At 63.1% G+C, this 11506-nt stretch overlaps 1 protein-coding gene across 1 annotated transcript; it reads left to right on the top strand.

Annotated features, from left to right (window-relative positions):
- Positions 1-880: 880 nt before the first annotated feature.
- DOC2B (double C2 domain beta) lies at positions 881-7310 on the top strand. Its single transcript, XM_062592203.1, has 9 exons — positions 881-1244; positions 3001-3080; positions 3185-3259; positions 3389-3498; positions 5338-5464; positions 5546-5703; positions 6186-6267; positions 6552-6648; positions 6856-7310. Exons 1-9 carry the CDS (start codon positions 902-904, stop codon positions 6990-6992), a joined length of 1209 nt encoding a protein of 402 aa, XP_062448187.1. The 5' UTR covers positions 881-901; the 3' UTR covers positions 6993-7310.
- The last annotated feature ends 4196 nt before the right edge of the window (positions 7311-11506 follow it).

Genomic DNA, 11506 nt, shown 5'->3' with positions numbered 1-11506 from the left:
CAGAGCCCCTGCCCCATGGACCCCACACTGCACAGAGCCCCTGCCCCAGGGACCCCACGCTGCAGGCAGCCCCTGCCCCAGGGACCCCACACTGCATGCAGCCCCTGCCCCATGGACCCCACGCTACACACAGCCCCTGCCCCAGGGACCCCACGCTGCACAGAGCCCCTGCCCCATGGACCCCACGCTACACACAGCTCCTGCCCCAGGGACCCCACGCTGCAGGCAGCCCCTGCCCCATGGACCCCACACTGCATGCAGCCCCTGCCCCATGGACCCCACGCTACACACAGCCCCTGCCCCAGGGACCCCACGCTGCAGGCAGCCCCTGCCCCAGGGACCCCACGCTACACACAGCCCCTGCCCCAGGGACCCCACGCTGCACAGAGCCCCTGCCCCACAGAGCCCACGCTGCCCCAGGCACCCGGTGCCCCCCGCAGCCCGCGCCCCACGGAGCCGCCGCGCCATGCAGCACACGCCCCGCGCAGCCCGAGCCCCCCGCCCGGGGGGGGCCGGGGCCGGGGCAGGGGCGGGCGGGCGCGGAGCTGCCCGCGGGCAGAGCCGCCGCCGCCGCCGCCGCCGCCCGGTGACATCAGCCCAGAGCCCACCCACCCCCCGCCTCCTCCCCGGCCCCCCGCCGCCCCGGCCGCCGCGCTCCGCTCCGCTCCGCTCCACTCCGCGCGGCGGCGCCGGCGGCAGCGGCAGCCGAGCCGAGCCGGGCCGAGCCGAGCCGAGCCGAGCCGAGCCGGGCCGGGCGGCAGCAGCGGGCGGCGATGGCGGCCCGGCCGCGGGGCGCCGGCCCCGCCTGAGCGCCCTCCCCGCCGCCGCCCGGCGCCGAGCCCCGCGGCTGCCCGCGGAGCCGCCCGGCTCCGGGGGGGGCTCGGCGCCCGCAGCCGCGTGCATGACCCTCCGCAAAGGGGAGAAGACGCCCATCAGCATCCAGGAGCACATGGCCATCGACGTCTGCCCCGGCCCCATCAAGCCCATCAAGCAGATCTCCGACTACTTCCCCCGCTTCCCCCGCGGGCTCCCCGCCGCCGTGGGCCGCAGCGGCGGTCTGCGCCCCGCCGCCGGCCCCGCCGAGCCGCCCCGCCGCCCGGCCGGCGACGGCGACGGCGGCGACGACGACGACGTGGACCGGCTCTTCGGCGCCTATGGCGCGACGCCCGCCCCGCCGCCCGGCAGGTGCCCCGCCGCGCCGGAGGAGGCCGCCGACCCCGAGGGATACGAGTCCGACGACTGCAGTGAGTGTCCGCGCGGAGCTGCCGGGGCGCAGGCTGCACGCCTGGCACGGCATGGCACGGCACGGCACGGCATGATGCTGCATGGCACGGGGTGGTATTGCGTGGCACGATGTTGCATGCCTGGCCTTGCATGGGGTGATTTTGCATGGCACGGGATGGTTTGATGCTGCATGGCACGGGGTGGTATTGCGTGGCATTGCGTGGCACTATACTGCATGGCATGGGATGATTCTGCACGGCACGGCACGGCACGATGTTACACGGCTTGGGATGATTCTGCACGGCACGGCACGATGTTGCATGGCATTGCATGGCGCAATATTGCATTGCACGGCACGGTATTGCCTGGCACAGCACGGCACGGCATTGCAGGGCGTTGCATCGCAGCGGCACTGCCCCCCCCGGAGCCCCCCGGGAGCCGCTGGGTGGTGGGTGGGAGGTGGGGGGGGGGGCGCATCCCTGCTGCAGCCAGGCCGGATGCGGCGCCCGAGCCGGGGAAGTCTCCCACGAGCCACCAGTTGCTGCGCGCTGCCGCGGTGCCCGTGCGCTTCCCCGCCGCGCCTCCGCTCGGCTCCGCCGGCACCGGTTAATCCGCCTCGGCGGCGCCGGGCGCCGGCATCGCCCGGGAGAGCTCTGCCCTCTGCAAGCTCCGGCGTTGTTGCCCCCTGCCCAGCCGGAGCGGGGCCGGGCGGGGGGCCGGGGGGCTCCGGCCGTGCGCGGTGCTGGTGCCGGTGCCGGTGGGTGTTTGCAGCCGGGGTTAACCCCCTCCCCGCCTGGCCCGCCCTTCCCCGCCGGCGTGGCCGAGCTCGCGGGCAGCTGGCGGCTCGGCCTCGGCGGCCAGGAGCAGGGCGGTTTTCCCACTGCGGAACGTCCCGGCCGGGCGGGTAGCGCCGGCCTCCGCCGCGCCGGGGCTGTTTGCCGCTCCCAGACGGCCTGAGTGGGGCCCCGCAGCCGAGCCGGGGCTGCGGCGAAAACGGGCTCTGGCCTCGCGAGCCCCCCGGAAGCGCGGCACGAGCCGGGGCCGGCCGCGGGCGCGCTCCTCGCGCGGTGATGCGCGAGCGAGTGGTCAGCGTTTGAAGAAACGCGCCGTCGAGCTGCGCGGCCGTTCGCCGCGGCGCCGGGCTCTGCCCCGCCGGGGAATTCGCGTCTGCTGCTCGCGCACGTCGGGCCCCGGGGCAGAGCCCCGAGCGGCAGCTCCCGGTGGGTCCATCCGGGTGCCGCTGGCTGCGAATGCTGCCGTGGAAGTTATTTAGGGAAAAGAAAAAAAAATGGAAAACTCATTTTGGACCAAGGAAATAATTAGGTGGGCAAAGCCGGGGCGCGGCTGTCGGCCAGGGCGCCTGCGGGAGGAGTCTGCGGGGAGCCGAGCCGGCGGCCGCTCCCGAGAGGAAGAGGAGGAGGAGGCTGGAGCGGTGGCGAAGGGGGAACCAGGCTTTGAGACGACGAGTAAATGCGTTTTCGACAAACTGGCTCCTTAGCATATGCTGCCACTGCTATTTATAATCCAGATGAGGCACAAAGAAGGGATTTTTTTTCGTATATATATACATTTTTTTCCTTCTTTTTTATTTTTCTTCCTGGGGCGACTAAGCACCGTTTCCGTCCCGCCGCGCCGCTCCTCCGCGAGCACCCCTGTCGCCGAGGAACGTCCAAGCCCTCTATCAGCGCGGTGGGGTTTTTAGGGGCGGGCGGGTTTGCCGCGTCGCGCCGGCTCGGGGCGGCCCCGCGCGCTCACGGCCCCCTTCCCCGTTCGCAGCGGCGCTGGGGACGCTGGACTTCAGCTTGCTCTACGACCGGGAGAACAACGCTCTGCACTGCACCATCAGCAAAGCCAAGGTAGGGCTGGCGCGGTGGGCGCTCGCCCCAGGTCCGGGTCCGGTTTCGGGGGGCTCCCGCCGGGCGCCCAGCCTCCCCGCGCTCCCACGCTCCTCCTGCCGCAGGGCCTGAAGCCCATGGACCACAACGGGCTGGCCGACCCCTACGTCAAGCTGCACTTGCTTCCCGGAGCCAGCAAGGTGAGCACGCCCGTGCAGCCCCCCCTCCCTCCATGCACGCGCGCACCCGTGCAGCCCCCGGCCCGCCGGCGCCTCTCCCCGTGCCCCCCACCCCAGCCCGCCGCCCTCCTTCCCCTCCGCTTCCCGCAGGCCAACAAGCTGAGGACGAAGACGCTGCGCAACACGCTGAACCCCGCCTGGAACGAGACGCTCACCTACTACGGCATCACCGACGAGGACATGGTCCGCAAGACGCTGCGGTAGGGCCCCGCGCGCCCTGCCCGGCCCCGGCCAGGGGCGGGCGCGCCGGCGCCGGGGCGGCATCGGGCTTCGCCTGCCGCCGCCGTGCTCCCGGCAGGAGTTTCCTCCCCTGCCCCCGCAACGCGCCGGGGCGGTTTCCCCTGGCTGGAAAAGCCCATGCGATGCCTCCCCCCGTCCGCAAACCCCCCTTCGGTATCGAAACAGCAGCGAGCAGCGTTTAAATAGCGCGGGTTCTAGGCTGTGCAATGGATAGACTGCGTTTGCGATAACACCGACCCGAGCGGGCCGGTGCAGTTACGCGCAGCGAGCCGCGAGTGCCGGGAACGCTTTACTGACCCGTGTGTTTGACAAACACCGTGGCTCGCTGGGTGCGGTGCTCAGGACACCGCATCCGGGCAGGCATCGCCGCTACTCGCAGGTGCGGGGGGCCCAAACTGCCGCGCTGCGGCCGCTCGCGCCCGGCGTTGCTGCAGGGCCGCCGGGAGCCGGGGATGCTGCTGGGAGCTGAGAGCCGGGGATGCTGCCACAGGCCGGGAGCCGGGGATGCTGCCGCGGGCCGGGAGCCGGGGATGCTGCCGGGAGCCCGGAGCTGGGGATGCTGCCACGGGCCAGGAGCTGGGGATGCTGCTGGGAGCCGGGGATGCTGCCATAGGCCGGGAGCCGGGGATGCTGCTGCCGGGAGCCGGGGATGCTGCCGGGAGCCCGGAGCTGGGGATGCTGCTGCCGGGAGCCGGGGATGCTGCCGGGATCCCGGAGCTGGGGATGCTGCCACGGGCCAGGAGCTGGGGATGCTGCTGGGAGCCGGGGATGCTGCCGTAGGCCGGGAGCCGGGGATGCTGCTGCCGGGAGCCGGGGATGCTGCCGGGAGCCCGGAGCCGGGGATGCTGCTGCGGGCCGGGAGCCGGGGATGCTGCTGGGAGCCGGGGATGCTGCTGTGGGCCGGGGATGCCGCCGCGGGCCGGGAGCCGGGGATGCTGCCGCCGGGAGCCGGGGATGCTGCCGCGGCGCCTCGCGCTCCCTGCCTCGCGCCCGGCTTTGTGCCCTTCCCGGAGCAGATGGGCGCAGGGCTGCGCACGCACCAGCGACTGCTGCCGCTCGTCTGGAGCGGCGGCTGCTCCTTTTTTTTTTCTTGATGTTGTTCTGCAAAAGAGGGAGAGAGGAGGAAGGAAAACAGGAAATATTGTGGCTGCGCTTTAGGTTCTCTTTGAGGATTTTGCACTGGGGTTGGCTTTTTTTTTATTATTTTATTTTATTTTAAGGGGGTACCTATAGGAACGCCTGCACCCCGCACAGCTTTTGGGGGAGCGGCGGTCCCCATTTTCCCTCGCTCTTTGCTGCGCGGCTACGGGCAGCCCAGGAGCTGGGGCGAAACCGCGTCCTTCGAGGGCTGCCTCCGGCCCCAGGAGCTGCGCGGGGACCGGCCGCGGGAACCGGCCACGGGAGCCTGCCAGGGCACCCAGCACCCTGCCACGGCACCCTGCACTCTGCTATGGCACCCAGCACCCTGCCACTGCACCCAGCACTCTGCCAATGCACCCAGCACCCTGCCACGGCACCCAGTACCCTGCCACTGCACCCAGCACCCTGCCAATGCACCTGGCCATGCTGCAGCCCCCCTGCAGGCATTTGGGGCAGTGAATTGGTGCTGACGTGGGGCCACATCTGCCCTGAGTCCCTGGCACCAGCCCCTGGGTGCCCCACGGCCGGGATGCAGCAGAGGGCTGGCCACACCGCCCGGTGCCAACGGCGGCCCCGGCCATGCCGTACCGTGCCGTGCCATGCTATGTTGTCCCGTGCTTCATGCCCCGGTGGCCTCACACCACCCCGACTCCTTCCAGGATCTCGGTGTGCGACGAGGACAAGTTCCGGCACAACGAGTTCATCGGTGAGACCCGGATCCCCCTCAAGAAGCTGAAGCCCAACCAGACCAAGAGCTTCAGCATCTGCCTGGAGAAGCAGCTGCCGGTGAGCGCCGGGGCCGGGGCCGCGGCGCCGCAGTGCCGCCGCCCCCGGGCCGCCCTGCACTGGGCACCTCTCCCTCCCCAGATGGACAAGACGGAGGACAAGTCGCTGGAGGAGCGGGGCCGCATCCTCATCTCCCTCAAGTACAGCTCCCAGAAGCAGGGGCTGCTGGTGGGCATCGTCCGCTGCGCCCACCTGGCCGCCATGGACGCCAACGGCTACTCCGACCCCTATGTCAAGACGTGAGTGCTGTAGCCCCCTGTCCAGCCTTCCTCCTCCTCCTCCTCCCCATGGGTGGATTTTGCTCTCCTCGGGTTGGGTTTTGCTCGCCCCAGTTGGGTTTTGCTCACCCTAGTTGGGTGTTTGCTCTCCCTGGGTTGGCTTTTGCTTTTCCTGGGTTGGGTTTTGCTCTCCTCGGGCTGGGTTTTGCTCGCCCCAGTTGGGTTTTGCTCACCCTAGTTGGGTGTTTGCTCTCCCAGGTTGGATTTTGCTTTTCCTGGGTTGGGTTTTGCTCTCCTCGGGTTGGGTTTTTGCTCTCCCCAGGTTGAGTTTTGCTCTCCCCAGTTGGGTTTTGCTACCCTGGGTTGGGTTTTGCTGGCCCCAGGCTGGGTCCGCACAGAGCGGCGGTGGCCACCTTGGGCCCAGCCTGGCCTTGGGGCGCTTGAGCTGCTTATCGGCAGTTCGAGCCCCAGCGTCCTCAGCCCGCTGCACGGCGGCGATGCAGGTACCTGAAACCGGACGAGGACAAGAAATCGAAGCATAAGACAGCAGTGAAGAAGAAGACGCTAAACCCCGAGTTCAACGAGGTGGGTGTCCTCCGCTCGTGGGGGCTTTTCCCATTCATTTCCCCCCCCTTTTTTTTTATTTTTTTTAAGAGGAAGAGCTGATGCCCACGGGAGGTGCCGGCTCGGCGGCCTGGGGCGCAGGGACCCTCCTCTGCTCCTGCCAGCAGCAGCGGGGCACCGGAGCACCAAACCCGTGGCGCTTGCTGGAGATTTGGGGTGCTCCGGAGATGCCCCTCGCGGGCCCCTCTCCCGGCTCGGGGGCGGCACCCGGAGCACGTCCCGACACCAGCTCCTCTCCCCGGCAGGAGTTCTGCTACGAGATAAAGCACGGCGACCTGGCGAAGAAGACCTTGGAAGTCACCGTGTGGGATTACGACATCGGGAAGTCCAACGATTTCATAGGTGAGTCGGCAGAGCCGCGCCGGCTGGGACCGGCGGCTCGGTAGCACCCAAATGAGTTCCCAGTTTGCACCCCCCCCGGCCTCGCTCCGGCCCCGGCCACGGCTCTGCAGTCGCCGGTTCGGCCCCGGCCGCGGTGATTTGCCGCGGGGCGGCTGCGTCCCGCCTTCGCCGCGGCCGCCCCCCTCCCCGCACCGTCTCCCCGCGCAGGCGGCGTCGTGCTGGGCATCAACGCCAAGGGCGAGCGCCTCAAGCACTGGTTCGACTGCCTGAAAAACAAGGACAAGAAAATCGAGCGCTGGCACACGCTGACCAACGAGCTGCCGGGCGCCGTGCTCAGCGACTGAAGACCCCGCGGCAGGGACGTGCTCCGCCGGGGCGCCCCGCGGCGTTCCCAGGCTCTCCGTGCCCGTTTGCACGCACACACACAGGTGCATGCGTGTGCATGCACACGCATGTGTGCGCAGCCATGCATGCACACGCGTGTCCGCACCCCCCGTGCCTGGACACTCATGCATGCACCGTGCACCTGCACACGCGCGCCCACACGCGCACACCAAGCCTGCATGCACAAAAACTCCGACTTGTGTCCCGACTCTTGGCTGTACTGAACCGCCGTCTTGCTGCCTTGCAATGATTCAGTGGCAACATGAAATGCGCCCGTCCGCCTCTGTGTCCCTGCTGTGAGCAAAAGCGGCCACTAAAGCAGCGCCCGGGCTGGCCGAGGTGCCCGGCCGCGTCCCGGGGGGGCTGTCGTGCTCTGCCGTCTCCGCCTGAGCGGGCTTTATGCAGTTAAAGCTCCTCCGCAGCCCCCTCCGCCTCCCTTACTCTGCCCTTTCCGTGTCCGAGGGAGCGACGGGGCGCGCTGTGCACAGCCCTGGGCAGCAAGGGTGCAACCCCCCCCCCCCCCCCCCCCAATCCTGCCCGGGGCCCGAGGCACCAGGCACCAGCTCGCCTGCAAAAAAAAAAAAAAAAAAACCCCAGGCAACCGAGCTAACCCTGCCTGCGAAGCGCTGCCCCTCGGCACCCGCGCCGGCGACCGAGCACCTACTGCTTCCACCCGTGTGCGTGCCTGTGCGTGTCGCTGGAGTCCGCTCGGGGAGCAACCGGATCCCTTGAACCTGTTTATTTTATTTTTCCAGCGTTGCGATAGTGTGACACTTCGTTTGATATGGGTATTTTGGGGGGGGGGGGAGGGGGGGGGGGGGGGGGAAACCATTCCTAGGGTCTTTTTTTAATACCTTTTACTATTTGTAACATGGCCCGGCCTTCCCACGGCTCCTCCCTCCCGTCATCCCTCCGCTCTTCCCCGCTGCGTGGGCACCGGGCACGGATCCTACCGATGGGGTGTTGTTTTTATTATGTTTTTTTTTTTTTTTTTTTTTTTTTTTTTTTTTTGCTCCTGTGTGATGGCTGCAGAAATACCGTCCTCGCCAGCCTCCTCCCGGACTTTTGTATTTGCATTATTACCAAGCTGTGTACTTTTTTTTTGTCACGTTTGTTAATATTTATAATGAGAACCCCCTAATAAAAAAGAATAAAAAGGGATGGAAACCCGCAAGGCTGGTTGCAGAGGTGCCGGCCATCGTGTTGCGCCTGCTCCTGCCGGGTCCGGCTGAGATGGTTTAATGCCCCCCCCCCCCCCCCCCCCGGACCATGCTGCACGGTGTTGGTGGACCATAGGGAGCAAAATAATACAACCAACCAAAGAAAAAAAACCCCAAATGATCGAACAATTTAAAAAAAAAAAAAAAAAAAAAAAAAAAAAAAAAAAAGAAAAGAAAAGAAAAGAAAAGAAAAGAAAAGAAAAGAAAAAAAGGCAAATATTCAAGCCCAAGGCAGGAGCAGCCCTCCTCCTCCTCTCCCTCCCCAGCAGCCGTCATGCCCCCCCCCCCCCCCAACCAGGCACAGAGCCCTCACGCCAGGCCAAGGCTCTTTTAATTGATTTTTAATCCATATATATATATATATATATATATATATATATAAAAAAATGTGTGTGTGTGTGTGTGTGTGTGTGTGTGTGTACACACACTCACACAGATGTAGATACATAATGTATACATATATGTACATATACATATATATAGAATGTATATACATTTGTATACATACGTATCTGTGTGTGTGTGTGTATCTATATAAATGAGCCTGTGCAGTCTGGGTGTGCGTGCGGGAGGCCGGCTCGCCCAGGAGCGGCGATGCCCAGGGCAGCTGGGTGCAGGCGCCAGGCAGCAGCCAGGAAAAAAAAAAAAAAATCAATTTCCTCAATTAGCCGGCGCAGCACGCAGGCACGGGATTGATTGATTTATTTCCCTTTAAGTCATTCTTCATCCCTTCGGCGTGAAGAGCCGCTCATGACCCCGCGGGGCGCCGCTCCCCAGGCCCCGCTGTGCCGGGAGGGCCGGGGCCGGGAGGGCGCCGGCGCCCCGGGGAGCCCTCGGCCCCCCCGCCAGCGCGGCCGCCGCCGGCCCCACGGCGCCCGCAGCCGGCCCCACGGCGCCCGCGGCTCCCTCGTGCGCGAGCACCGCGCAGCAGGGCGCCGCCAGCCCGTCGGACACGCGCTCGGCTCCCGCCCGCGAAGGAGGCCCGGCGCGGCCTGCGCGGGCCCGAGCGCCTCGGCGGGCGGGAAGGGCCCTGGCAGCCATCGTGCTGCTCCCCTCCCTCCCCTTTAGGTCTCCCCTCCAACTCCCCACGCCTGGGGGGGGGGGGTCACGACTCCTTCAAGAAAATGGAAATACTTCTCCCTCAAGGCCCAATACCCCAGGGCCCTGCCCAGCCACCGTCGCGCCAGGCCCTCGACTGGCTGCACCGCGCCGCGCCGGCGGGGCCCGGTTCTGCCGCGCAGCTCCCTCCGGCCGCCCGGACTGGCGCGCCATTATTTACCTCTAAAGCAATAAGGAAAGGCCTTAAATTCACTAATTCCCCAACCAGGCTAAGAACACAGGTTATTAAAAACCCCTAAGAAAAAAGGCGTGACGGAGCCTCTGCTGCCACAGCAGCCGGAGCCTTTGGGGGCCGGGGCAGAACCGGCGGCGTCCACAGCCGCGGGATCACTGCCGCCGTCTCGCGCATCTCAGAGCAGATCGTTCAGCTACACGAGCGGCAAATAATACCTTTCCGGGCTGCAATGCAGGTTATGCAACTCGGGAGCCTAAGGATAAAAGACTTCTAAATGCAAGACTCAGAAAAAGCAGCAATCCTGTAAGATTTTTTCTTCAAATTCGTCTGTCTTTCTTTGAAAACGCTACCTCAGCAGCGTGTCTGCCTCCATAGTTAATTGTGTTCCACATTTAGATTCTAAACACTTTTAATTCGCTTTCAAAATAAGGCTGGTGTGCAGTAAGACAAGGTTTAAAGGTTTACTCTACGCTCTGCAGTTTTGTTTCTATAGCGAATGGTCTGTAGAGACGATCACAAAACACGCTGCACTGATTCCTCCTTCCGCGTTTTCTACAACCTTTTCTTTTACAACAGATCTGCAAAGGGGCTGGAGGGATGCGACGTGAGAAAGTTGGTCACCTCGCTGAATTGCTGCTACCCGCTAGCATGCATCTACAGCCTGGTAATAAGCAGGCCTAAAGGGGATTTAGACTGGCACAGATTATTCAGAGATTTTAGTGTCCGAAGTTTTTCTTCACTGCACATTTGAGATCCTCTGTGCCATTAAAAAAAAAAAAAAAAAAGAAAAAAAAAAAAGAAAACACTTGTGAGAAGAACAGTCTGACAGATACAAGGGAGTTGAGAACAGGGCTGCTTAGAGAACTAACATTTGCTTTTTTATCGCTTGCCTTCACTTCATAACTCAGTGCCAGGTTCTGGGAGGGCCTCCAAAGGGAAAAAAAAAAAAGGAAAAGAAAAAAAAAAGAAAATAAAATCAGCATCTGCAGCTGCACCGTGTCACTGGAGGACGGGAGGGGAAGGATGGGACACCTGCCCTCACTCACATCCCCATCCCGACTTCCCTTTCTCCCACTTTCGTACATGCAGAACAGCACACACACAGGCTCACGTCTCAGGCAGGAATTAGAACAGCTCAGTATCAGCACCTTAATTTAATTAATTGTCCTTCCATTCTTAGGGAAGCTGAGAAACAGCATTAGATGAGCCCCTCTGATCCTTTCTGCTGCCTTTCACTGGTCCTTGTTTAATTCTTCCTGTTAATCACAGCTTTGTGTCCATGCTTTATTTTATCAGGATGATTTGCGTTCATGCTAAACTCAATTTTGCAAATGTATAAGCAGCTGAACAACTGAGGTGTCTAACTGCTGTGTTCTGACCTCAATAAGGGCAGCAGGCAGGCTAGACTACCAGAACTGCTCTCTACCAACAGATGTAAAAACTCTCCACATGAAGATTAAAAAAGAGATGGGAAAACAGTTCAGTCTGTTCACCATTTGGTTTGATAGATAAAATAGAGAAAGAAGTCCAAGAAGCTAAAAAGATTCCACGTGTTGCAAACCAGAGTGGTATATAATTATGTGCACGCTGAAGTATGTGTGCCTCCTTCACTCCACCATGTTGCTGCAGTCCAACAAGTTTTAATTACTCTTTTTATTTAATTCAGTGAGCCTACAGAATATGGCAACTTTCATAGGGTTTTGCTGAAGCGAGAAGAAATGACCTCCACGTACTTGCCATTTATGACTAGCAAGCTACTGAGGACAGAATCACACAACAAATTTGATTTACCTTTTGCATGCGTTTGTCGTTACTGGCTGTTCTGAAACTTGCAGCAAGCTGCAATGTAACACAACGCTGTTTGCGGTGCCTTGCCAACGTAAACGAGGATTCTGTACGGGCAGCTCTCATCAGAGTTCAGTTTCTCTGCCCGAGGCAAGGGGACAGGACTTATACACCC

This window comes from Rhea pennata, chromosome 20, assembly GCF_028389875.1.
Source record: "Rhea pennata isolate bPtePen1 chromosome 20, bPtePen1.pri, whole genome shotgun sequence".
Classification (NCBI taxonomy): domain Eukaryota; kingdom Metazoa; phylum Chordata; class Aves; order Rheiformes; family Rheidae; genus Rhea; species Rhea pennata.
Note: the sequence above shows the minus strand (reverse complement) of the source record. Positions and strands in the feature narration are given on the sequence as shown.

Coding starts and splice junctions, on each gene's coding strand:
- DOC2B (XM_062592203.1), top strand. CDS start 902: ATGACCCTCCGCAAAGGGGAGAAGACGCCCATCAGCATCCAGGAGCAC. Junction 3,081..3,184: donor GCACCATCAGCAAAGCCAAG/GTAGGGCTGGCG, acceptor CTCCTGCCGCAG/GGCCTGAAGCCCATGGACCA. Junction 5,704..6,185: donor TCCGACCCCTATGTCAAGAC/GTGAGTGCTGTA, acceptor GCGGCGATGCAG/GTACCTGAAACCGGACGAGG.